General features: G+C 37.1%; 4 protein-coding genes across 5 annotated transcripts; 1 reads left to right on the top strand and 3 right to left on the bottom strand.

The window, feature by feature from the left end:
• Positions 1–328: 328 nt before the first annotated feature.
• Positions 329–11,726, bottom strand: LOC113056298 (post-GPI attachment to proteins factor 3-like). The gene is made up of 8 exons (XM_026222943.1): positions 11,340–11,726; positions 9,588–9,685; positions 9,336–9,488; positions 8,329–8,391; positions 8,166–8,227; positions 7,932–8,068; positions 6,280–6,484; positions 329–5,067 (listed from the first exon to the last, which is right to left on the bottom strand). The coding sequence occupies exons 1-8, from the start codon at positions 11,554–11,556 to the stop codon at positions 5,004–5,006; spliced, it is 999 nt and encodes a 332-aa protein (XP_026078728.1). The 5' UTR covers positions 11,557–11,726; the 3' UTR covers positions 329–5,003.
• A 998-nt stretch (positions 11,727–12,724) lies between these two features.
• On the bottom strand, positions 12,725–16,671 carry LOC113056293 (zinc finger protein OZF). 2 transcript variants are annotated; one of them, XM_026222937.1, is made up of 5 exons: positions 16,215–16,671; positions 15,693–15,861; positions 15,538–15,596; positions 14,759–14,858; positions 12,725–14,591 (listed from the first exon to the last, which is right to left on the bottom strand). In XM_026222937.1, exons 1-5 carry the CDS (start codon positions 16,404–16,406, stop codon positions 13,573–13,575), a joined length of 1,539 nt encoding a protein of 512 aa, XP_026078722.1. In that variant the 5' UTR covers positions 16,407–16,671; the 3' UTR covers positions 12,725–13,572. The 2 variants fall into 2 exon arrangements, with proteins under 2 accessions (XP_026078722.1, XP_026078723.1); XM_026222938.1 differs by having other exon boundaries at positions 15,693–15,858.
• A 116-nt stretch (positions 16,672–16,787) lies between these two features.
• On the top strand, positions 16,788–22,216 carry dnajc9 (DnaJ (Hsp40) homolog, subfamily C, member 9). Its single transcript, XM_026222940.1, has 6 exons — positions 16,788–16,917; positions 17,224–17,399; positions 20,661–20,801; positions 20,881–21,135; positions 21,247–21,330; positions 21,791–22,216. The coding sequence occupies exons 2-6, from the start codon at positions 17,226–17,228 to the stop codon at positions 21,893–21,895; spliced, it is 759 nt and encodes a 252-aa protein (XP_026078725.1). The 5' UTR covers positions 16,788–16,917; positions 17,224–17,225; the 3' UTR covers positions 21,896–22,216.
• A 75-nt stretch (positions 22,217–22,291) lies between these two features.
• Positions 22,292–24,825, bottom strand: LOC113056297 (uncharacterized). Its single transcript, XM_026222942.1, has 3 exons — positions 24,626–24,825; positions 24,376–24,538; positions 22,292–22,746 (listed from the first exon to the last, which is right to left on the bottom strand). Exons 1-3 carry the CDS (start codon positions 24,768–24,770, stop codon positions 22,332–22,334), a joined length of 723 nt encoding a protein of 240 aa, XP_026078727.1. The 5' UTR covers positions 24,771–24,825; the 3' UTR covers positions 22,292–22,331.
• Positions 24,826–27,879: the final 3,054 nt, after the last annotated feature.

The raw sequence follows: 27,879 nt of genomic DNA, 5'->3' as shown, positions 1-27,879 counted from the left end.
ATTTTTTTTTTTGTCAGTTTTTTGTGTATGTTTGATCTGATCTCTCTCTAAGACAAATTTCTAAGGGGAAATAATAAAATTGAATGCTAATGCTAATTAATTCTGAATTACAGATTTTTGCTTCACAATAACCCAAACGACTCCAGTCCATCAGTTACATGCCAAGTGCTATATGAATATGCTAAGTAAAATGAAAACATGTCCTTAACATTTTAATTATGTAGTAATCATTTCATAAAAGCAATAATGCACTTGTGATTTAGCTGTCATGATTTTTTTCATGAAGCACCACAGCCTCTCATCGTGTTACTGAAATAAACACATAGGCTTACCATTAAAAGAATGAATGTTTTATTGATTTCTTCAAGGTTTCTCTATACACATTTGGATCTGTGTACAACCGGTGGAGAAAGGTGAAATACAATACCAAGACAAAGAAAGAGAGCAAGAGAAAGGGACAGAGAGATTGAGAAGAGAAAATGAAGGTAAGAAAGATATACAGGGCAAGTCTATGTTGAGCCGGTGGTTGGCCACAATCAAACTGGCCAATCAAGAGGAGAATTTGGAAGTCCTGCTGGACATTAACAATTCAAATACCCAGAAGCCACCTCAGGTGTTTGGCCTTATGTTACATTACATAGACAACAATGTCAAAAACGTTGTTAGTAATGCTCTTCAGAAAACAACTTATTACCAGTCAAGGCATACAGTAAATCTGATCCCCTCTCGTTTTAGTTTCTTAAACATGAAAAAGCTCAAGTTTACATTCAGCATGCAGGTTATTTTACAGTTTTAATTTGATGGATTTGAAAACAGTATAATACATGACCTCCACTCTGCTTTGAAAACATGAACAAAAAATGAAAAATGTATTAAGGGAGGATGAAAAGCATTATATATTTGTTAGTACAGTTGTGTCCATGAACAATTATCTTGCTTTAACTTTATCCCAATTAAAGGAATAGCCCACAAAACAAAAAGAAAAAAAAATGTGTTCAGAGATGTGAAAGAAAATCCACTAAACTTGGATGTACACCACAATACTGAAGAGAAGATCTGTCACTACTTCCAATTGATCGCGATTTTAAATAAACAAGCTTAAAAAGTTGTAGCTAGTGGTTAAACTCCCCCATAGTTGTATAAATACTGCAGCATAAACTTTCTGATATTAAGACTCTCATAAAAAAAGAGTCAATGATCAGTGCCCCACGCCATCACTGTTCTGGATACACTTGTTGACCCCTCCCCTCTATACCGCTTTTAGCCTTTCTAAATGGCTATATTTAACCTCCAGGCTGATCATGCTTGCACTCTTGCACTGGCACACACACACACACACACACATAAAGTGCACAAGTGACGATATAGGAACAAAGACATATAGGCAATCAAATGTGGTTTTGGCTCCAGTCACAATAACTCTAGAATCTGTAAAAGTATGAATCCACTTGAAAATGATACGAGAAATGGTCACATGGCACAAGTGAGTAAAAGGTTGTGGATGATGGGAGATTTGTGGATACTTACACATAGACGAGTGCTGCCTTGTATGAACAATTAAAAGATTAAAAACGTAAGGCATAGTGTGACAAGCATTCTGAAGAGAAGGAGTTTAATAACATTGCTAAGGATATAAGCTGTGGTAGCTGTCAGGTTGCTATAGTTATAAGTGTTTGTAAATGTGATGCACTACAAGCTCGAATTTCACAGCAACTACACACACACACACACACATAAATAAATCTTTCTTTATCCCTTTTCCATTACCTTCATTGCAAAGGCACTCTTGGTGAAAATAAAAAGAACACACTTATATGACAATGTTTTAAAATAAAGCACAAAGTGATAGGATATGTAAAAATGTAAGGAAATGAAAAACAAAGATAAAGATAAAGCAGCCAGGAACACAGAGAAAAACCATGCTATGAAATCCCAATCAAAAATAAAAGTAATTTCTTTGCAATCACATATCATGCCACTCCTTCTGTCATAAGGATCAAGCCAGTATTTGATATTCAGGCAACAAGTAGCTCTGTGGTGCTGCTGATACTAGACATCCCACGGAGTGATTCAAGAAATAATGTCAAATCCCAAATATGACAAATCGGTCATTTACTCATGATTTTCCTTCATGGAACACAACAGGAGATGTTTAGCAGAGTGTTCACGCTCTTCTTTTCCATAAAACCGAACACAGTGACCAAAACCTATTGTATCAACCTAAAAAAATTGCAATAAAGCACCATTTATCATGATACTATATATCTCATGAGTTTCAGCAAAATATTATTTGATAGTCATTTTGGTTCACACAGAGATTTGAAATAATGCCGGTTCACACAAAGAAAAATAACTTAGCGATAATATAAAATAATTTCTTCATGCCTTAAATAGAACTCTACCTTTACCTCATTTAGTATATGCGTATCCAAGAATATGCTAATTAGACCCCACCTCCACTCAATAACAGCAGTTTTTGACCACCTGCTCCGCTTTCTTGGTTAACTGAAGTAGTAAATGGTACACAATGGCAAGTGGCTATATTGGATTAATTCAGCCATAATATGTTTGAACCAGAAACTGATCCCAAAGAAGAGGAGGAAGAACGAATTCTACAGGGTCGTATAGAATTTGATGTATCAGAATGTATCATGCTCTACAACATCAGACACTTAACAGTAAAAGATCATTAGACTTTGGTTTGACAACATTACCAAACAGTTGAAACTAGGAATGAGAATCTACGGGTATATCAAGATTCGATTCGATTAGGATTCAGAGGCCCACAATTCGATTCGATTACGATTATTGATGCATCACAATGTTGTCATACATCATGGACATCTATTAGGGGTGGGCATCTTCAGGCACTTCATGATCCGATCCGATTCCGATTCTGGGAGTCACGATCCGATACCAAAACGATTCTTGATCTACATTTTTTACAATTGTTGTGCAAATACATCTTTACAAATTTACATCTTAAACAAAATTGCAGTCATATGCTTTTTGTTTATAGTTGGAATCTCTGTATGCAAGTACTGCAATCTTAAAAATAGGGGTGTAAATCTTCACTGGTTTTACAATTCAATTCAATTACGATTCATTATCATGATCAACTCATTATCAAGATGCATCACATTGTCAGTTTTCAATATTACTGCACATGGCTACATTGGGTTCATATACATTTTATATCAAATTTATTTTGTGCAAAATTTACTTTTTTTTCTTTTTTTATTATACATTACACAGCAGGCTATTTTTTAATTACTTATTTATAATAATTTAAGTGTCCGAAAGTTTACAGACAATAATTGAGGATTTTTCTTTTTTTTCCTCTGCATTATTGTTGTTTGATTATTACTGATGAGATCATAGTAAATGACGGCTATAACAGGCTGCATTCACACACAGATCTATTTCAATATCAGATGTTTTGTCCTGCTCTGAAAACATAACTGACTGTGAGTACATCAATTTCGTATAAAAGTATTCGAAAATGCAAGTGCATTTAATCGCAGCCGCAACTGAGCTTCAGGACAGCAAACACAAAGCGCACGTGAAAGTCTTTCATTGCGCGAGTTTCGTGCATCTCATAATACTGCATTCCAAATGACAGAAATGAAAGCAAGTAAAACACTGCGGGTGAAAGCACAGACTGTTAAATTCTGTGCAATGAAGCCCGTTGTGTTTCTAGCGCACACACGTAACATATGCGGAAAAAAATTAACAAGCTTACAACAGAATCGATTCAGAATCGTTGAAGAGATAATCGCGATGCATCGGAGAATCGATTTTTTTCATGATGGTATTAAAAATGTGGTTTGAAAAAGCCCATTTCCTACTTTCTTTGGCACACTGCAGTTTCAAGGAGAAAATGCTCCGAAATGGCATTGACTGATCAATTTGCACATGGTTTGTCTTTAAACATATTAAAAACGCCTGATAGACAGGGAAACAACATTAAAAACTTGATTTTCATCACATGGGGTCTTAAAACGCTTCTGATTGTCTGTCAATCTGTTTATCATTCATGAGCTAGGAAAAATAGTTCTGAAAGTGACTCCAGTGATATCATCCCTCTGTGTTGTTGTTGTTATAGTGATGTGGATTTTCTTATTCTCAAAGAAATAGAATGATTTTTAAAACTTCACAGATATCGCTATGGTTATAGTTCTGCTAAACTTTTCCTTATGCGTTTCACTAAAAATCATCATGAGTAAACATGAACAATTTTCATTTGTGGGTGGACTATTCCTTTTAAATCTACAGTGATTAAAGTGAGGGATGATTACAGAAAAAATGGGTAACTTGATATGCACTGCTATCACAACAAAACGTCCAATCCATCACAAGTCTTTGCCGGAAAGTCACAGAACAGTGATCAGTGACTTACCACAATGTGGAAACTAATCAGCACTGCACTCTTTGCTGGTGCTATTGCACCCTGGTCACACGTCTCAGAAACAGAGCACACTGCTCACTCATAACCCCTCCTGATGGACAGCACGCTTCTAGTTAAAACTGAAGCTCAGTCTACTACTACCTCTGAAATATATTCACTTCAGGGCCATTGAAACAAGCACCTCAAATACAGACGGATATGAATGGGAGATAAGAAAAACTTATGTGGAGATACTGATCTGCAGAGATGGTTATTATTCTGTGCACCTTTTCAGAAGAGTGCTTTGTTGATAAAGGCCCATTTACTTCTTAACTGAAGGCAAAGCTCAAGTGAATGCAAACGTCATTCAGGTTTCAGTATAGAAGCAGATCTTTAAACTAGATCAAACGACAACTCTTTCTGTACAAAGCAAAATTAAAAAGTTATGATAAAAAAAAGAATCCGCAAACACAAAGAAATCGATGGAATTCAGAACGTCAGCCCCAGGGACACGTGCCGGAAGCCACTGCGGCTGAGGCCTGGCTCAGTCCGGCTCGCACTTGCCCTGATGGGAAGGATATGAGAGGAGGGGTTGGGGTTCTGAGACGGTTTCCTCCTAGTCCAGTTTCACTCCAGGCTTCTCTGTGTTGAGGAGGTGAAGGCTGTCATCTATGAGAAAGCTACAAGAATCAAAAAAACAAGAAAACATTCACTGTAAAAATTATTTTGTATGTTTTACAAGAACATTTCTACTTGAGAAATATCATGTTTATTTCACAGGTGACTTGCTGTGTTTGTAATTATTTGTGAAATTCAGCATCAATTTCTCAATGAAAACAGATTCAAAGTAAATCCTACACCAATTTTGTAGTTTACAGTAGTTTTTGTTGTTGTTTTTTTAATACAAGCATCAGGACCTGTTTCTACAGAACCCTGCACATAGCATGTAGGGAAAAAACATTGAATATCATGGTCACAAATTAAGAACTCGTTCCCACAAGCAACTTACTTATTCTAATTAGTTCCCTAATTTTATTTAAATTGTGACCATGGAATATATTCATTCTCTCTCTAGTTTGGGGAATTAAATAATTAATTGTGGCTATGATAAAACAAAAACAAAAAAAATTATCTATATATATATATATATATATATATACGCACATAATAATATATTAATAAATAATAAATAATATATTATAATTATTATTATATATTATATTGTATAATAAATTATATCATTTTCCTTTTTTTGCAGGGCTCTGCACTTTTTTCAAAACTCTTCATTAGCAGAATATGAAGGGTAAACTGGATCAGTTTCTGTTGCTTTGTTAGAAAATGCATTCAATGACTATCTTTCAAATAACGTGAATCTCACATTTCTACAGTAATTAAATAGATATCTTTTTTTTTATTAAAAAAATACTATGAAAATGATTCGATAGCTGATCTTACAATTTCATTACCATCTATACAAAAGGAGACAACTTCATAATAGTTTTGTACTGCGATGTAAAAACGGAACATCGAACAAACTGCAGTGAATTCTAAACAGTAGAGAGCTGCCATTATAGTTTTCTAAAGGAATTTTACAAAAGAAAACACTGTATAATGCTACCTGTTAGGTCATAGTTTTATGATTGACATAGTGTTTGTTGGTGGACTATCCTTGCTATGTGTTATAGAAGAAGTAACTGATTTGAAACAAGTTAGCGTAGCCTAGATGTGAAATTTTCTGCTGTGCCAAGATGAAAGTTGGTAAGGAGAACTGTGTGAAGGGTTTTGAAAACATTACCTATGGTATTGAGAAATGTGTAGAAACTATAATATGGGCACCAAAATGAATATGTGCAATTTGCATGCTGTAGACACCCAATTTAGTGCATGTGTACCTGTAGAAGAGGAAGTGTACGGGCACAGTGCTGAGGTGCCAGACGGCATGAGCGTCAAGAACCCAGAAGAGTGGAGGGAAATCCAGTAGCTCCAGCAGGGCTAGACCATGCAGTAAGAGCACCACCATCCCACACTTCCACCAGTACGGCAAAATCCTGCGGTTCAGCCAACACCAGCACAGCCACCATAACAGGTTTATCATACCTGTGACCAGGGGGAATGACAGACGGGTGAGAAACAAATACCTTTTGTTGCCTATTACTGTCTCAGTTTTGTTTTTAAACCTTTAAGGCTGGAATACCCTTACGTGACTTTTAAAAACTGAAAAGATCTAAAAATACTGGAAATCATACACTTACTGACTTTTAATAGTCGCCGATGAAAAACTGGCCATTATACACTAAACAACTGAGGATCATACACTGACTACCAGGCTTTAAAGTCCTTCTGATCACAACAAACTCATGCAAAAAAAAAAAAAGAGATATGTGTGAAAATCGAAAACTACATGTGTTCTAAAAATCAGCTCAAAATATCAAATATGTTTGATACCCTTCCTCCGACTGGATGGAATCATAGTCTGAAGCTGTTTTTTTTTTTTTTTTTTTTTTTGGAAAAGGCTATGAATGGATTGTATTTGCTTAATATTTGTAACACTTGTATTTACACTACGCGATTTTCTATTAAATTTGTCAACTCAAATCTGCGGAATGCCTCTGACTTTCAGCAGCTAGCGTCAACTTCTCCAAACTGTAAATTGGCGGGAAATCAGTGCATAAATCCTGTGGTGTTCCATAATGTGAAGCTGGCCTTGCATTGATTCAGTTGATGAAAATGCAGCTAAATTATAGTTTAAAATATATTAACACAACAAACATTTTATATATACAGTGAATCAATAGAGATTAAACTCGCTTTAATCCAGTAACGTGATATTTTTGCTGAATGAAACAGGATATTAAAAACATAGGTCATGACTTGAATTTATTCACAATTATTTAATTCAGTTTGAATTGACTGGATCGTGAAAAGCAGCTCTTCAAGTCAGACCTCAATATTTTGTATCCTGTTGTAATACCGATGTCCTGTTTTTATTTGGAATAATGTACACTGATGAATCATTTACACAATAAGAAACCCAGAAACATTTATTAAGATAAATACAAGTATTACAAATATTAAGTACCGTATTTTCCGGACTATAGTCAGGTGCGACTTATTTATCAAAATTAATTTGACATGAACTGAGAGAAATGAACCAAGAGAAATGAACCAGTAGAAAACAGTACCGTCTCCAGCCACGAGAGGGCGCACTATGCTGCTCAGTGCTCCTGTAGTCTACACTGAACACATAAGAGCGCCCTCTCGCGGCTGGAGACGGTAATGTTTTCTACTGCTTCTTGGTTCTAAATAAATGCGACTTATAAGTCCAGTGCGACTTACATATGTTTTTTTCCTCATCAAGACATATTTTTGGACTGATGCGACTTAGATGAAACTTAAAATACGGTAAATACAATCCATTCATAGCCTTTTACCAAAACAACAACAACATTTAGGCCATATTTAACATGAACTTACACGTTATCCACTTATCATAGGCACTGTAAAATCATGTACGTAAACACACTGCTGTATTCACAACACTTACCTATGGTGGCATTGGCAGCCATGTTGTACCCGTAGTCAAAACTGACGAAGGTCAGATAAGACACATGAGATGTGAAGGCCAGAATGAGCAGAGCTCCCACCATACTGGAAATCGCAGGTCTACGCAAGCCCAATGTCCTGAAACACAAATATCAATCCTCAAAACACCATCATAAACAAAATATTAGCTAGCAATATATACTGTTAATCAGCCATTTATTTCCTGTTCACTCACCTGACACAGCACAAGTAGATAGAGTAAAGAATGACAGCTGATGCACAGAAGTAGTCCATCTTCTGTAAAACAAAACATTTTTTCCCTGACAGTCATCACTCTTTATCAAAGAACCTAAGAAAACATTCTGAATTTGTCTTTGAATCATCTCTTGAAGGGTTACCTCTGTTAGATAAGTGTCTCTCGTGTGGAACACTGTAGACCAGAACCACGCATTCAGGGAAATCTGCACAGAAACACGAACATACGTTTATAGTGAGGTCCAATTCCACTTACAAATTGTAAATAAGGAAATTAACTGTGAAATGAGTATCATGAATATATTTGCCATAAACAAAACTGATGGTCATGTGATCCAGTGTGATTTCAGAATGTTCCAAAGAGTATGTGACCGTCTAAACGACATTATCAATGTCAATCGTTTAATAAGTAACATAGAAATAGTGAAAATACTAATAATCTTTTCTTGTTTATTTAAAGTAATGCAATAAAATAAGTGTATAATTTTTTTGAATTTAGGTTTCCTTTTTTTATTCGCAGAGATGCAGAATAGGAATCAGAATGGTAAGAAATTTAAAAATACTGGATTCAACTGTTTTGGAGCCTGTTGCAACAAGTTTAAAAAAACAAGTGAGGTTTCATTCTTATGCTTCGGTGTCAGCTTCATCTAATTCAAGGAGTCATTAGACTAAATCAAACCGATATCTCTGAGAATGATTTTTGAGTCGTTTTGACGGATTCACTGAACCAGCCCAGAAAATGTTCTCTTAATCAATCTCAACCTGGCAATACATGCTCCCTCTGCACTACGAAAAAAAAAAAGCGCTGATGATCTCAAAACACCGAACAAATGTGGAGTTAATGCGTTAATCTGCTCATGTTAAATGTAATACGGCCGGTTAATGTTCTTTCATGAAACCACTTGTGATATTTGCTACAACTAAATCTAAAGCAGGCTTTCTTCATGACGAACATTTATAAATTTAAACATAGATCTTAATCTATATTGATTGCATTTGTGGTTGTTGAATAAATGCACTCATGCAAGTTTGAACTACAATCTTTTCAAAAGTCTTTTCATTGTGCGTGGTTTTTTTTTTTTGTGGCAATTTTGAACCATTAGGAATTTTTGGAATTAATATTAGCAGACAGACACAGACACTGTCTCACCAGTGAGAAGGCGGTGATGGTGTGGTACATGGGGCTCTGTCGAGGAACGGTGCTGCGGTATCTCAGTAGCATCAGCAGACATGCCAGACCGTTGAGCAGAGACGCCAGCGCTGATGCAGGCTCCTCAAAACACAGAAAACGAGCAAAGGGCCACTAGACAAAGTTCAAATAGAAAAAGACATAGAATCAGGGTTGAAAATACATTTGAAAACATTCTCTCCTTTTACACTTGTTTACAATTGTGTCACTAACCTTCCCGTGAAACTGTGGTACGCTGTAGCCCTCTGCCTGGTAAAGACCCACGGTGGTCCACATGCACTGATACCTGCAGTCATCACGACACGTCCAGCCTGAAAGATCACAGACTTCAAAATGAAAGGCTGCAGGACACGATTAAATTAATTTGGCATTTCGTAGATCTACAACACTAACCAAATCGAACACCGAATTAGTCAGAACATAATTGACTGAATTCATGCTCTTATAAAATCTTTTGATCTAAAGGTTTATGCATAAATAGAAGTTGTGTCTACATAGTAATTTATTTACAAATTGAATTTTTCCTTGTAAGATAGGACAGTGAAGGAAAAGCCGCCAACAGGAGTCCAGCACACATCCTAGAATACTATAGAAATAGTTTTTCTTGTAAAGCTGGTTTTAGAGAATCTCCAGTAAAAATGCCTTATCTTTACATATATGTTTCGAAAACAAAGGGGCGAATCCAAATTTATTTTTGTCAATAACCATTTTGCCACAAATGCTGTCAATTTAGCTTTACTGATATTGAAGCCAGAACATCCATAATGTGGCACCCTTCCACTAGAACAATGATCGAGACATGAAACAAAGCATTAAAATACACAGTATTAAGTGAAACAAAACAAAAAAGATACAATATTAAATAAACTTCATCCAAGCTAACAGTGTTCAGCAATTGCTATTGTATGGTTTTGCAACACAGTCATTATAACAAAGTATGTACACACCTGTACATAATATTACAGGGCAGGCTTAAAAAAATAAATAATTAGCAATATGTATTGGGGGTCCCTGTTCCAGCAATGGGTTATTGGTCTAAAATAGCTATATTAAAACTTATAGTCGCTGACATAAGAGAACGGATATGCAACGTGATGCCACTATTGGAGTTGTGCAGTGACACAGTGATCAGGTGACTGGGACTGTTACAAAATCATTGGATTTACCTCAACATTATTTTCAGAAGGGACAGAACTATTTGATTAAAAAATATTTAAACATAAATTAAATGGATGGATAGCACAATCCTATGGTGGTTGGCTAGTCCCAGCTAGTTCAGCCTGTCCCTGGTGTTTAGCTGGTTTAGCTTGTTGGCCAGCTTTTCTCAAAAGCTGAAAAGTGACCAAAACCCCTCTAGAACCATCTAACCGGACAAGCCAAGTCAGAGAAGACCTTTTTTGTTTGTTTTGTTGCATTTGTTGGGTTTTGATTAGTGTTGTTTTAATTATTTTAACAAAAAGTACAGTTGTGGTACCATGGTACAGTGATGTAATAAAATGATATATTATAGCCTATCAAGTGATTGCTGTATTTATAAAACATTATACTCCAACCTGCTTCCAACAAAACCATGGAAAATATTACTAATGTACATGTCCAAAAGGTCCAGGCAAGATATTGATGCAAGTTATTTTAAGAACATTCTGCTTTAAAGAAACAATACTGTTATAACGCCAATTTATATATGACATCATTTACTTTATTTGCTTTTTTATTCGAGAAAGTCTGTCAGTCTATAAATAAAAATGTTCTTAAACCCGTCTGTGGATCTACAGTACATATTTTAATAAACATTCATATTAAGATGTACATCAATTCCTTTTCATTTAAATTTGTCATTAACTCATTTAGTACTGATAATAATATAATTTAAAGAATAAAATAACATATTTTCTCTAGTCAGCTGTGAAATAAATTCAGTTTGCATAACAGTCTACTGGGTTACTGACACAGATAGAACAGTACCTGTGAGTGCCATATATGGAGGCTGAGAGGACTGGAATCCGCGCAGGCGGGCCCCCGTGCAGTTCGTCCGGACGCATTGTTTGACGCAGTCGCGGTAGACGGGCTCTTTGTCCCCCTGAGAGGCGCTCGCAGCAGCGGACAGAAGAAACACCGCGGCCGCTAGAAACATCAGGCGCGTCATGCTGCTGTGAGACCGTCCGCTCATAAGGCACAACATCAGGACATCAGAGCGAGTCTCAGTCGCCGAGCATGACGACGTGCCGCTTTAATTCTATCGAAGCACCGTGTATTCGCTGCTCTGCCAACAAGTTTCATCGATACATCACAAGCGAAATGTTACATTTCACTTAAAGACAAACCCGGAAGTGTCAATGTAGCGCGCACGCGCATGTCTCTCACTTTCATTCTCCACGCACACATACACACATTCATCTGACAAATCAATGAATGAATAAACCAAAAGATAATTATTACATAAATTTAATTTAAAGGGTCTAGTTTCGTTTTTTTGGTAACTTTTTTAATGCAAAGCATGACTGTTTATATATTGAATATTGAATACAATAATGATTGTGTAGCTTTGTTGAAAAAAAATATACAAACTTACATTACATATTTTATGCATGAGGTTCAACAACTTCAACTACCTATTGTTTGGCAGTGTTGAGTAAGTTACTCCAAAAAAAAAAAAGAAGCTATAATTAATTACAAGCTACTAATTACGTCGTCTACAGTGTAATTCGATTACTGTTCTAATTACTGCTCTCATTATTTAATTACTTTCTAAATCACATATGAACCTCAGTTGAAGAAAAACATTGATCGACATGAAACTGCTATATATAAGATTTCAGAAATTATTCTTGAACTGACAAAAGTATTTAATGGGAGGTTGCATTTAACATACATTTTAACATTAAATGTTAAAATCCACTATGGTTTTATATAGAATTGTTCTGCAATCTAAACAGTATTTAATGCATTATTATTATACTATAGAAGTAATTGTAATTAAATTACAGCTAAATTAAGAACAATCCCTTACTTGTTCAAGGAACAGTAATTCAATTACATTAATTACTTATCAATGTATCATACCCAATACTGCTGGTTGATTGCACTTTATGATCTCAAATGAACTGAGACTACATGGTATATTAATATTTTAAACAGTCATTTGACACACTGTAGGAGCACACAGAATAAGCCCAAATTCAAAATATGTGCAAATGTTCTAGAACATGTATGTATTCCATGCATACCAAAAACGTTGCAGACTATGCAGTTATATAGTGGCAATACACAAATTTCGACCATATCCTGTTTTTGCAGTCTTCACTAACAATGTACTATAATTTATAATTAAAAGCAGACAAAGATACTCACACAAGATGAACAAGGCTTTATTGAAAACTGTATTTGGCAAAATTTCATAAATTAAATATAAGTGTTCTGACAGAAAACAGGGCAAGAAAAATATTAACATTAATATTTGACCATAGCAATGCCATTTATTCTTTAATATTTATGTTTATACATCTTGTTCCTCTGGGGCTGTAAATAATATTATAATTATAAAATAAATATTAACATTAGGATATTTTGACATATTTTGTCTTCAATATCAGTCTCAAAGACAATGAGAATATTATTTTTTGTTAATATTTTGTTTAAATTAAACATATCAAACATAAATATGAAGGGGTACAAGTGCTTTTTTCATTTAGGATCCACGCTAATAAAGAAATGTACAAAATATAATATCATCATTCAAAATAAATCGCTATCTGTGATTACAAGTAACTTTTACAAATCAGTCCTAAAATCAAATTAAAAATTGTTCTATGATAACTGATGATCTAATTTATGATATTTTGTGATGTTAAATGCAACTGTCACACAAATTGAGACAATCCACATTATCGCCAATAAATATGTAAATTCCACAACTCAAAATAATTAAAGGAACAGTTCACCCAAAAATGCTAATTAACTCACCCTCTGGCCATCCAAGACGCAGATGAGTTTGTTTTTTTCACAAAAACGTTAACTGATGGACTGAAGTCGTGTGGTTAATTGCGAGGTCTTGTGATTCTGACGGCACCCATTCACTGCAGAGGATCCATTAGTGAGTGATCTAATTTCTCCAAATCTGTTCTGACGAAGAAACAAACTCATCTACATCTTGGATGTATGAAATGATTTTCATTTGTGATCATCTACAACACTACATTTATGCATAAACGCATTTATGCAATTTCAGATTGCGGGGATCTGCATACCTCTTTCCGCATTTATCGCAGATGTACTGCTTCCCCCCTCCATGAACGTGGCGTTTGTGAGTACGCAGGTGACTTCCTTGACTGAAACACTTGCCACAGTACTCACAATTGTACGGCCTCTCCCCAGTATGGACCCTCTGGTGCAACTTTAGACTGTTCGTATTGTTAAACCACTTATCGCAGTAATTGCAGCCAAATGGTTTTTCTCCAGAGTGAGTGCGGCCGTGTGAAATGAGGCTACTCTGCTGACTAAAGCTCTTCCCACACTCCTTGCAGCTGAAGGGTTTTTCACCCGTGTGAATTCGTTTGTGAATTTTCAGATTCACAGCCTGCCTGAAGGTCTTTCCACATAGGTCACAACTGAAAGGCCGCTGGTCCGTGTGGATGCGCTCATGGTTTTTAAGATTGACGGCGTGCCGGAAGGCCTTCCCGCAGGACACGCAGGAGTACGGTTTCTGGCCTGTGTGGATAAGTTGATGCGTCTTTAGCGTTATGGCCCGTGTGAAACTTTTCTGACACACTGAACATCGAAACTCCTTTTCGCCGGTGTGGGTGAGCTGGTGCCTGGCAAGATTCTGAGCAATGTTGAATCTTTTTCCGCAAACGTTGCAGCCGAACGGTTTTTCGCCGGTGTGGATTATTTCGTGGGTTTTGAGGTGTGCGGCTTTCCCGAAGCGTTTGCCGCAGACTTTACAAACAAACGGCTTTTCTCCTGAGTGGACGCGGTGGTGGTCAGACAAACTTTGTTTGTGGGCGAAAGCCTTGCCGCAAAGAACACAGCCGAAAGGCTTTTCTCCAGTGTGAATACGCTGATGGGATTTGAGGTTGCTCTGAGAAGAGAAACTCTTGCCGCACTCTGAACAAATAAAGGATCTCTTTCCAAAGAGTGTAACAGAATCTTGAGGATCTTCACTGCTGTCTTCTGGCAAAACAGAAGCTACGCTGTCTTCTGGAGTAGCGTTAAAGTGACCTGTCAGGAGAGCATAGAAATATCTGATCGAACACAGTGTTAATTCAGTTAAATTCTAACGGATTCAGCATGCAGTTCTATACACTGGCAACTTGTCTTTTGGATCGATTCATTAAATAGAGCATACTCATTTCATTCATTTGTAATTGAATATATCATTCACATACCTGTAGTGATGGACTTCAAGTCGATTTTTCCAAATTCATTTTTGATCGTCACAGCCAAAGTCAGTGGGGATTCTGGACGCTCTTCTACAGCCTCATCAGACTGCGAGCATAAAGTAGTTATGTACCGGTAATTAATCATAAAATAGCCAAGCAATGTACTACTGACTTTATTGTCTTATAGACTTACGCTACCAGTCAAAAGTTAGGAATAATTAAGATTTTTTTTATTTTTTTTATTATATCGTATGCTCACCAAGACAAGTGTTATCTGTATGCACCAAGGGTCTGAGAGTAACGCAATTTCAATTCTCTGTATGTATGTACTGTACATGTGGAAGGATTGACAATAAAGCAGACTTGACTTGACATATTGTGATTACAAATTTATAATTATTATTGGTGCTCAAATATTAATAATGGTTCTGATGTTTAATATTTTTGTGGAAACACGGATACATTCTTTGCTGAATAGAAATGTAAAAAGAACAGCATTTATTTGAAATAGAAATATTTCTGATGTCTTTACTATCACTTTTGATCAAATAAAGTTGTCCTTCCTTTACATTTTAAAAGGCAGTATACCACAATTTCCACAAAAATATTGATGATTATAGTAAATGCTTTTTAAACATCAAAGAAGCATAATAGAATGATTTCTGAAGGTTCATGTGAGTAATAGCTGTCTGTTGAAAATTCAGCTTTGCATCACAGTAATAAATAACATTCAACATAATAGCCTCGAATATAAACAGCATTGATGTACAAGTTGTTCAGTTTACCTCATTTCTTGTTCTTGTTTCCAGGCTTCTCGCACTTCCATCGTAAGAATGTTCCTCTTCTAAAATGTACATATGACAATAATTTTAAAAAACAAAACTTTGATTTAAAATTACACACTGTATGCTTATAATAACCACTGAAATACATTTCTTACCAAGTCCTCCAACAGACAGAATATTCAGGATGCTGCCAGGCCGCTTTGCCCTCTTCCCTGAAAATGTTTTACACTCTAGATCCAACAGAAATTTGGTTTCGTCAACAAGTTTGATTATCTTCCCCAGAGCCTCGTTACCCAGTACCTCCATGACAGATGCAAACTGCTTCTGAAAGAATTTATGATTACAAATTAGCCTACTTGATATGGATCAATATATAATATGCATTCCATCTATTGTCAGTTTCAAAATCTTTCACCAGCCTTGTTGTGGAAAACGTTTACACTGAATTCCAACATTATTATTATTTCCTGTTATTACATTGCGTGATCTCTGTTGCCTTTTAAAAACTCCGTATTTGACATGTTGACAGCGGCAGCGTTGACATGCGTTGAGACCTGCGCAAATCGCGCGCTGATCTTTATACTATATGCACAAACGCGTTTATAGAGCTGCGAACGCGTCGCATGTTTGAGGTAACAGGCCGCAGATCTCTAAACAACATAATCTTACATTCTCACCATTCTCTTCTCCTTTTCCATCTTCTTTCTTGACTCAACATTGTCGTTTTCACAGTGATCTCCAGAAACATCACCGCTCAAAAATGACAGCGTTTCCTCTTCCATCAGTTTGCACATCTCAGCGATCGCGGCGTGAACTAACGCCTCCACCACGGACGCCAGATGCGTCTGTAACGCGACGCAGCGAGACATTGTCCCTGCAACTAAAACTCACGAACCTGGAAGTCGCGCTGTTGTCCTGTGTTAAACTAAAGTCTGCATTGAGGGCTCATTAAAGTGAGCAAATGACGGTAAACATACTTTAGGAAACAGTGGGCTGTAATCAACGGAAGTACAACAGCGAGCGACAATTATAATCCGGGTCCTATAATGCATAATAAAAGTGATTTTTTTTGTACAATGTTTTTAAAATTAAATAAACATGTAGTTTCAAATTATTCCGAAAACAACTGAAAAAGAAAAAAATTGGCTTTTTGTTAAATAATTTGTAGTTATGAATATTACGTTTCACTAACAGCTGTCCTACGCGCCATAGACTGTATAAAAACAGGACATACGTCATGACGTTTTGTGACGTTAACACAAAGCGTCAAAATTTGGCGCGACCTGCTACAGGAAACGCTATTCTGTGTGCGGATAGCGTTGAGTTGTTGTTTTCTGTCTGGCATATTTGAACATTTTCAACGTGACCGTCATCTCTCTGGTAAGATGTTTCATAGAACATTAAGTTGAATTGCTTTGAACTAACCTTGTTATTATTGCAAAGTAAGTCAGATGTATGAGTGTTTCTGTATTCATATTCGAAACATTTAAGCTAACCTTAAACTTAATTTTTTTTTAAATGACAATAAATGTCAGACTTCATTTATTTTTTTCAATGACCATAAAACCATAAATGTTTAGACTTCATATACAAACACGTAAAAAAAAAAAAACGTTATTTTTGCATGTTGTGCAGTTAATATATATTGATGGATGATTTAGTGTTTTTTTTTTCTCCCTCACGCAGTCATGGGTTTACTGGAGCAGTGTGAGGAGCTCTTTAAGACCTCGAACCTGTATGAAGTTCTGGGTGTTTGTAAAGAAGCCCCTGACTCCGAGATCAGACGCGGGTATTATAAAGTCTCTCTGCAGGTTCATCCAGATAGAGCTCCTAATGATGAGTTGGCCACCACCAAGTTCCAGGTTCGTGAACCATTGTACTTCAAATGCAGCACTTCTGCCCAGAATCCTATTAGAACCTTCTTGAATGGTCTGGTGTTGTCTAAAGTAGTCCACAAAATCAACATTAACCCTCTAGTGCATCTAACTTATGGGTCACACTTGTACTACAAATAAATCTCACCAAACACCTTGTTAGATCAGATCTCCACTCCAGGAATATTAGATCTAGTCCCTTTACCAGATCCTGTTTTGTTAATTAAAAGTCTTCTATGAGCCTAAAATGTTGATAAAGGAAGCCAAAGAAGAGCAAAAAGCTCCTAGCCAAAGGGGCAAAAACCATAGTGTGTGTCTGTCTGTGTGTTTTCATTTTGTCACTTGCATTGTGTCCATTCTCTCAGTGTGGACGTCCTTTGTCCACGTGTGCATTCAGTAGACAATGTTCTGCATTCGAGTATGCATATTTTCGTCTCTTTCTGGTGTCACGTGCAGAGAGTCTGTCTTTGTGCATTTCTCATTTCTTGTTTTCCATTTCGGAGATGAGATTGCTGTTCATAGTCTCTGAAAATGGTTTGATCTCGCTGTTTCTCTTTTCCATTGTCTATTCGTTTCAGTTTGGAAAAGTCCTTCTAGCCTTTTCTAGTTTTTGCAGTTTGTGAAGTTCCATCAGGTCCATCCATGCCATTGTGGGTCTCAGGGTTTCTAGATCTTTTAGGCTTGGAGTTCTGGATATCTCTGGATTTTCTGGTTCTGATGATCATTCCGTTCTTTAAGAAGTCCTTTCTCTTGTGGAAGTCCCCTGGCTCCACCGGTTTTCCTTTCCTTTAGATGACCAGATCATCTTTCTCCAGAAGGGTATACATTTTAAACAAACATCACGATGTTCAAAAATGAGATCAAAAAGATGTTTTCCCATCCTTTTCCCCACAAAAATCTTTACACATTCAAAACAACAAAGCTATAGACATTTAATCACAGAATGCAATTAAAAATGTATCATACATTTTCACAAACAGTGCAGATAAAAATATATTTTTTTGGATGGCAGTGGCGATGGCGTCATCTGTCGACCGGTTGGTATGATATGCAAACTGGAATACTCATGTATAACAGAGAGAAACACCTTGTGAATTTACTGTTTCCAGCAACTGAAAGTACCTAGATTCTGAAGCTTTCATTTAACTTCTTGCATTGGAAAACTGTCGTTTTGGAAGTGATTTGCTCATATGGTGGATTTACATCTTCATGCATAGCAATGGGTTCTCGCATGTGCTAACTACTCTGTGCAATTAATGCAGACTTAAACATGAGGTTTTGTTTAGTTGCATTTGGCAAACCACTGTAACAGCTGAACATTCTCCACAAACTGGATGCAAATGCTAGAGGATGCTTTCCAATTTCAGTTGTTAACCAAATTAGTCCCAGCGATTATAAGAAGAGAGACTCTCCTTGCACCTTTGTCTGCTCTTTTGTCACAGACTTCCTGTGTGAGCACTAGTTAATGAGTGTGCTATGCAGATCATAAGTCTACAAGCATCTTCATCTGACACACTATAAACATCCACAACCATCTCCAGTTTTGACAAAATCTCTACAGGATGTTATCAGGGTCAAAAGTACCCCCTGCTGTAACAAGACTTGTTTTCTGTTTTCATTTCTTATCTTGTTTTTTTTGTTTTTTTTTTTTGTTACCTTTTTATCACGCAAAAAAATAGCTTGAAGTGCATTAGCAATTTTGGTACACTTTTTTATTTTTATTTTATTTGAGACAGCCCACTCGTAGGGGTCATCTGCCTTCTCTATCCCATCAGACAGTCCTACTGAGCCATGCTGAGTGATTGTATTTAACTGTCAGCTGATCCATTTTCACAATCTTATTGAATTGTCTTCAGCTTCCATTCCTTCACTGACTGAACATTATCTAGTTACTTTTAAGATACCTGGTAGTCCAATTATTTACAGCTCCTGTGCTTTGGACACAAATGAATAAAACATCCAGCACTACGCCTGGCTTCTAAACCAAATTTTGCACTTCACCAGACACACTCCATCGGGCCTTACACTTCACTACACTAAACTGTTAAACATGTAACGGTGTCATCAGTAGGTTGGACAAAACCACACTACTTGGGGTTTTATGTAATATTTTTAAAACGGTTTACATAGCCACACTTCGTAGGGCAAATCAACACTGCGTTTAGATTTTAAACTTCACAAAGTCACGGGGTGTCCAACTTACTACACTATAACACACAACAGTTATGAAATGATTCTCTGACAACACTGCTTTAGGTCAATTCATTTACTTTAGAATTTTATCAGAATTATAACAACTTCACAGTGAGTTTCAATTACATTAGAAACTTGCAACTCTGTTTCAGTTACTTTAGAAACAAAAGGTCTAATACAATTCTGCTACCACTCTGCGTCGGGCTGATTCAATTACTTTAGAATCATAAACAGCATTCTAACAGACCAACTACTTTAGAAACTTTGACTTAAGCACTTTGCTTCAGTTACTTTAGAAACAACTGTTCCAATACAACTCTGCAACCACTCTATCTTGGGGCTAATTCGAATCGGGTTTGTTAGAATCTTAAACAGAATTTGTAAAGGATAGGCTTAAGAAATCCTGCTAATACTGAGTAAACCAAATTCTCTTGTCCTTAATTTTTTTTTTAAACAAGGGGATTCCCTGACAAAATAACTTTTTTTTTTTGGAAATCCCTCAGTAGGTGGCTCGCCAATTTAGGAAAACCAAGTGATGAGGATGTTGAAGACCTTGAAGATGTTTATTGCAGCATAGCAGTGACAAAGTACATGTAATACCTTAGGTTCAACGGAGTCAGAAATGAACTACGAACATCCTAAGCTCAATCATTTTATACACTTATTTACTACCATTAATGTAAATGAAGTTGCTCCAGTCATTACAGTTGTGGTCTGTATGTTAGTTAAGTTCTGAAAGCCCTTTGTCTGAGGTGGTTCTCAGTGTCCCACACCTGCTCCCTTTCTACAAATGGTCACCATTTGCTCAGGATGTGATCATCCCACATGGTCTACAAGCAACATAACTGTTCACTTTCTTCTTCTCTATAATAATTAAGTTGTTTTGGGAAATGAGCATGATCAAACATATTATGGAGTGGAATCTGGGTCGGGGCAGACTATAAATTCTTACGGCAGGGTTTATGGATTTACCATGTTATGTTTTCACCACAGGTGACATTTTGAGACCATTACATAAATGCATACTAAAACTTAACATTTTCAACATTTCCACAGGTGCTGGGAAAGGCTTATGCAGTGCTGGCTGACAAGGACCAAAGGGCAGTCTATGATGAACAGGGAATAGTGGACGAAGACTCAGACACCCTTGATCAAGATCGCAATTGGGAGGAGCACTGGAGAAGATTGTTTCCCAAGGTATTTTTTTTCTGTACCATGCATTTTATGTTGGTTTTTCCAAAGGCAGTTGCTAAAATGACATGATTCTCTGCTATAGATCACATTGCAAGATATCTTGGACTTTGAGAAGCAGTATAAAGGCTCTGACGAAGAGGTAGAAGACTTGAAGAGACTTTACCTTCAACATGAAGGTGACATGGATCTGATCATGGAGTCTGCGCTGTGCTGTACTTATGAAGATGAGCCGCGTGTCAAAGACATACTTCAGAAAGCCATTGACGATGAAGAGGTGCCAGCCTACAAAGCCTTTACTCATGAAAGTGCCAAAAAGAAGAACAACCGCAAAAGAAAGGTGCTGATTCACTTTCTATAGTTTTGCTATGAAATTATATATATATATATATATATATGTGTGTGTTTTTAATAAGGTTTGAGTCTTTGATGAATTATCCTGACATTCTAGGCAAAAAAAGAGAGCAAGGAGGCAGAGGAAATGCAGAAGGAGATGGGCTTGAACAGCGAGGACAGCCTGGTAGCTATGATCAAGGTAAAAAAAAAACATTAAGATGTCACAAACTGTATTAATCTGCCAAATGTGTACTCTATATTAATAGATTTTAAAATGTAATTCATTCCTGTGATGGCAAAGCTGAATTTCCAGTCTTTGGAAAGTTAGTGTAGGTGCAAATCTGTACAAAGATAAACAAGGGACCATTTGGATGATTAGTCTTCGAAATGACATTTGAGTTGTGTGTAGTTCATCTTTCATTTAATGTACAGTGGTGAAATGACATATCCTACAAATTATTATATAACCATAAACTGCATGCTGAAAAGTAGTAGATTTTCTGAAATGAAAGGGGCCAGGCTCATCCCATCTAAAGTTTAGCATATATGCTATTATATAAGTTGTATTTGGGTTCTTATTTCTGCTGGTATCTGATATGTTCAAGTTACAATGTCTTTAAAAGTATTACAATTGACTTTGGCTTCTGTGTATTATTTAGCAAAGACAAAAGTCCAAAGAAAACGGATTCAACTCCCTCATCTCAGACCTGGAGGCCAAATATTGCAAGAAACCAGCAGCAGGAAAGAAGGGCAAGAAAAAGTAGACAGATTCACCATACTGGGCTGTTTCTACCAAATGTTATAGAATGCATCTTGTAAATAAAAATCAAAAGATGCTTTATAATGGATACTGACCTGGTTTAAGGAAGCATATCGAGACTAATAACATGCGACACATTCTGAAGCATTTATTAGAGTGGATTAGTGTGAATCTGCTTCATGTGCTCTTGTCCAGACTAGCGTGTGGATCAAATAAGAAATGTTAAGTGTTACTTTAGCAGTTTTTTGTACACTTTTCTTGTTTTGTAAGTGTTGGATGTGTTGTTGTTCATGATTATCTGAATATAATAAAAATGAAAGCTGTGGTTTGTATTCATATACTTCTTTTTAGACATTCAGAATAGAACACTGGAGATATAGTACAACCAGCACAATGTCTCTTCTTTTAAAGTTACATTTATTTTCAATAAAAAAAGCATTTCAACTGGGTTTTACAACACTACACTGTAGTAACAACTGATTACTTGGTGACACTGAGGATATCTGAGAAAAGCTGGGCTGTCCGAACTCTGCGTCATGAAGGATTTTTTGGATCTGAAGCTTCACCAAGGACTGCTTTGAAGCAGGTAAGCGTCTTAACGCAGGTGCTAAGCTCCGAAGAAATAAATCGACTTCATCTTGCTGTTCATCTTTCTCTCTGTCTTTTGCATCTTTAGATGCCAGGTATCCTTCCAACAGCTCTAGTGTCTCTGATCGCCTTCTCTTCGTAATGTCAGACCGGATCGCTCCTGGACTTGTCACTGATGTTCCTGAACTGGTGCTGGCTGGTTCAGCCCCGCTGTCTTCATCTGGCTCATCATCCTCTATTTTGCTGGGAAAACTGTCCAGTATAACACTGTACATAGATAAAAACCACTGTGAATAACCATGAGCTTTTGAATGCTTACAGTACAGATAAAGAATGCAAACTACTGCTAGAATGTAAACACAATTAAATGATAGTTTCCTACTATGCTACAAAAAGACTAAAATTTTACCTGATTAAGTAAATGGAAGCTTAATCAGACCATTTGTACATATTTATTGGTATACCGAGAAAAAAAAAAAAAAAACCGTGCACATGGTGGCAGCTGTGAAGGAACTGGTGTCCGTGTAATTAAACTGACATTTTTTTTTTAGATGAAAATCTGGTCACATAAACACCTAGTGATTGATTTTGATTGTTGGATACATCAAGTTGTTCTAATCTAGAAAAAAAAATGTGTTAAAGGAATACTTCATCCAAAAATGGAAATGTACTCGCCTTCATACAATCCAAGATGTAGATAAGTTTCTTCATCAGAACAAATTTGGAGATATTAAGCTTTACATTACTTGCTAATCAATGGATCTTCTGCAGTGAATGGGTGCCGTCAGAATGAGTGTCCAAACAGCTGATAAAAACATCACAATCCACACAATTCCAGTACATAAATTAGCAAAAAGCTGGTTGTTTGTAAGAAAGAAATCCTTCAAAAGGTTTTGAAATTTAAACCAGTGCTTCCTGCTAAAATGAGTTCTTTATACATTATTTTGCTTTCTTGTCTCAATCAGTCACCATCTGAATCAGGTGAGAAATCACAAATCAAGCAGAGTTTTTCAAGTGAAAACCGCCCCCCAAAAAAAAAAAAATATGCTAGTGAATTTTGATGCGAGAGGACAACAGGGGGTGGACATTTTCACTAGATCAATTATTATTATGGATTATGGACTGGTATTTTGAACAGAAGCGGGAGTTTAAATACCAAACTGACTTAATGGGTTTACTTCAAATACACAGACTTATAATTCACATGACTTCAATTGATGGACTGGAGTCGTGTTGATTAGCTGTAAATTATTGTGATGTTTTTAGCAGCTGTTTGGACTTTCTTTCTACCAGCACCCATTCACTGCAGAGGATCCATTGATAAGCAAATTATGTGATTCTAAGTTTTTCCAAATCTGTTTCAATGACAAAACAAACTCATCTACATCTTGGTGGCCTGAAATTTAGTAAAAAAATTTAGTAAATGAGAGGAATACCAGCATACTTTGCAGTATACAGTGTAAAAGTGTATTATTAAAAGAAAACAGGAATGTGGAAGTATGCATTATGCTTTGCTAAACATTTCAAATATCAATTTACTATGCCAAATTGTGTTTCATTCTATCTGCAGCACCAGTTGTCATCTTCAAAATAAAAATGATATTTATTTATAAACACTGAATCCAATTTTATACGAAAATGTCTGCATGCTTGCCAGCCCAATCTAATAATAAACAAGAAAAAGACATCACACTGGAAATTTGAGGCCAAGTCCACTTGATTTCAGTGTGCTCTGCATTGAGAAATTTCATAAAAAGTTTATGGTAAAAGTATGGTAATATGCCATTTCAAGCATAACTTAAATATATCAAAGGCAGTGAAAAACACAATTTGGCAAACAAATGAATGGGACTTTTTTATTTTAACTCTGAAGTCTTACATGAAACACTCGAATACCTTCTGTGTTCTGTGGAGGGGTCGAGAAAGTCCATCACTCGCATATATTTCCATTGCTTCTTTTTCTTAGATGCCCTTCCAGCCCGACTCCCGTCCTGCTCCAGACGCTTTTTCCTGGTGTATGTGTCTCTTAGATTTTTCCATTTAGCTTTCACCTCTTCCACTACACAAACACATACACACACACGTTGATGGAGGTTAGGCGCGCTGACAGTAACACTGCATAAGAAGCGACACCAACAAAACTCACCGTCGACTCCCATTTTGTCTGCTATTCCCTGCCAGAGAACTTCTTTCCGCTTCGTGTTTTTGTACTCACTGTGGTTTTTATCAAATAATTCCTTGTTCTCAGACACCAAAAATAACAACAGCTCCGCGTCCATCTTGACTACCATTCTTCTTCTAACGATCTAGTGTGGGATTTAGCGCTTCAGCGCCACCAAGTGTTGAGGAGAGGCGGGATCGGCTCAAACCTATGGATCAAACCAGGATCAGATACGTAAGAAAAGGCTTGAATCTGATTGGTCGGTGGGCTTTTCCTCTCAGTCAACGAAACAACAACAACGAAACATTTATCGTGCACAAAGTACTATGAATGTAAATATAAATATTAATTACATAATGTACATTTTATTAAAGCGATAGTTTACCCAAATATGAAAAAAAATATTATCTGCTTACCCCCAGGGCATCCAAGATCTTCAGTAGAACACAAACGAAGATTTTTAACACAAACCTTTGCAGTCGGTCAGTCCTATAATGGAAGAAGATGGCAATCATACAATAAAAAAAAAAAAAAACTGAACCAAATTAAACCCTGTGGCTCATGATGATACATTGATGTGTAAAGACACAAAACTATTGGTTCTATGCAAAAAAAAAAAAAAAAAAAAACTGAACAGTATATATATATCATTTCCCCCCTCTCTGTTTCTATAGGCATTTCAAAGGCTACATGGATTCGGACCACTGATCTATAATATAGTTATATATATAGATCAGTGATTCAGACCGGTTTATAAAATCTTTTGTCTGGGATGCTGCATTGCCTTAAAACTTTCACAATTTTTTTGAAACTGCTTTAAAATGAGACCTTTTAAAACTGCTTTAAACTTAAAGCTTAAAACCTTAAAACTTCAATCTTTTCAAAGCTTTATGGCTAAGCTTTCTCAAAGTTCTCAAAACTTTTGTATCTAGTTTTAAATTGCTAATATTGTCATAGCCTTTTTTTACATTAATTTTAACTGCCATTAATGTGTAAATTACTATATTAGACATTTTTTACATACAGTAGTAACTAGACCAAGAGTGTGCTTTTATGTGACAGCAGGAGACTGTATTACAGTTGCTCTTTATGAACAGCAGATGGCGCTGCAGTTCAATAGTTTGTCCTCTGCAATATGGCAAGCCATTGTAACATTTAATCTATAAGCTGTACTAGTATCTTTTTTCATGTTACTAGTACTTATTTTTTTAGACACTAATATCTTTTCCATTAAGTACTACTTATTCATTAGGCACTAGTGCTTATTCATTAAATACTAGTGCTTATTCTTTAGGTGTTTATTTTTTAGGTACTAGTGTCTTTTGTAAAGTTACTAGTACTTATTCATTAGATACTAGAACTTAATCATTAGATTAAGATTTTTGCAAATAATATACATGTACATACATAAATGCTCATTGTAATATACCTGCCATACATTGTCAATTTGTATATTGTCATTCCTTACCCACCTATTTGTATTTTTTTTTTTTTTATTATTATTCCTATTGTGTTTTTTGTTCTGTCGCTGTTATGTTGCACTGCGGAGCTTCTGTCACAAAAACAAATTCCTCGTATGTGTGAACAATAAAGCAATCAATAAAGCTCATTCTGATTCTCTGATTCTGAGATACTAGTACTTATTCCAATAGTGACTAGTATTTAATTAAACTATTCGTGTTAATAAAAAATAGAACTAATACTTATTTTTTAGTTACTAGTAACTTTTTCGGCCAGAGATATCCTGAACTTAATAGATACTAGTACTTTTTAAATTTGCATTTCTGCCCAGTATGGTAATTGTATGTTGAATATTAATGAGCCAGCAACATGTAGGAGAGAGATTAAACAGGAAAGAAGATAGGTGTACTTTTTTTAGAAAACCAAATAGAAAACAAACCATTATTTGTACACAAACACATAGAAAACATTTTTTTTTTCCCACCCTCTCAGAATGGCAATCCCAGCTGTCCAACTCCTGTGTCTGGAGCAACTGGACTGTTCACTGGAGGACCATACCAGGGACTTTCTGGATCTGGCAAGCCTTACCCACTTCCCTGGCATGCCTACCAGCGAACGGTCCCAGAGAGGATTTCGCCGCCTTTGTGGAGTGGGTTCTGGAGAAAAATGGATCGGTCCCATTGAAGAGGATATCTCCAGCCCCACTCCCGGCCCAGAGACCAGCCAGCCGCCATCCCGCCGCATGGAGCTAGAGCCCACTGCAGTAACAGAGCTGAGCCTTTCACGGTCGGACAACAAGGACTCGAGAGCGCGACTGACCAGGTGTGTGAGCCGGCAACACCGTGCATCGTGGGACTACTGGTGGAGATTGAGGGCATGGAGGAAAACCCTGCCCACACTCCTGCGACTGAAGGTGAGCTGCATTCGGTTTCTGGGAAGTATATGGAGGAAGTAATGGACCTTATAGACTGGTTTGTGGAGGTAATTCCTGAATCCCATGTGTCTCCGCTTGTTCTGCCCAGCCCTGAATTTTCTGTTTCTCTGCTTGTTCCTTCCAGCCATGAATTTTCAGTTTCTCCGCTTGTTCCGTCCGGCCCTGAATTTTCAGTTTCTCTGCTGGTTCCGTCCAGCCCTGAATTTTCAGTTTCTCCGCTGGTTCTGTCCAGCCCTGAATTTTCTGTTTCTCCGCTGGTTCCGTCCAGCCCTGAATCTCCTGTGTCTCCGCTGGTTCCGTCCAGCCCTGAATCTCCTGTGTCTTTGCTGGTTCCGTCCGGCCCTGAATCTCCTGTGTCTCCGCTGGTTCCGTCCAGCCCTGAATCTCCTGTGTCTCCGCTGGTTCAGTCCAGCCCTGAATCTCCTGTGTCTCCGCTGGTTCCGTCCGGCCCTGAATCTCCTGTGTCTTTGCTGGTTCCGTCCGGCCCTGAATCTCCTGTGTCTCCACTGGTTCCGTCCGGCCCTGAATCTCCTGTGTCTCCGCTGGTTCCGTCCGGCCCTGAATCTCCTGTGTCTTTGCTGGTTCCGTCCGGCCCTGAATCTCCTGTGTCTCCGCTGGTTCCGTCCGGCCCTGAATCTCCTGTGTCTCCGCTGGTTCCGTCCGGCCCTGAATCTCCTGTGTCTTTGCTGGTTCCGTCCGGCCCTGAATCTCCTGTGTCTCCGCTGGTTCCGTCCAGCACATAATTTCATGTGTCTCCGCTGGTTCCGCCCAGCCTTGAATCTCCATTTTCACTGCTGGTTCCGTTCAGCCATGAATCTCCTGTATTCCCTCCCAGCCTCCCTCT

Source organism: Carassius auratus, chromosome 37 (genome assembly GCF_003368295.1).
Source record: "Carassius auratus strain Wakin chromosome 37, ASM336829v1, whole genome shotgun sequence".
NCBI classification, from domain to species: domain Eukaryota; kingdom Metazoa; phylum Chordata; class Actinopteri; order Cypriniformes; family Cyprinidae; genus Carassius; species Carassius auratus.
Note: the sequence above shows the minus strand (reverse complement) of the source record. Positions and strands in the feature narration are given on the sequence as shown.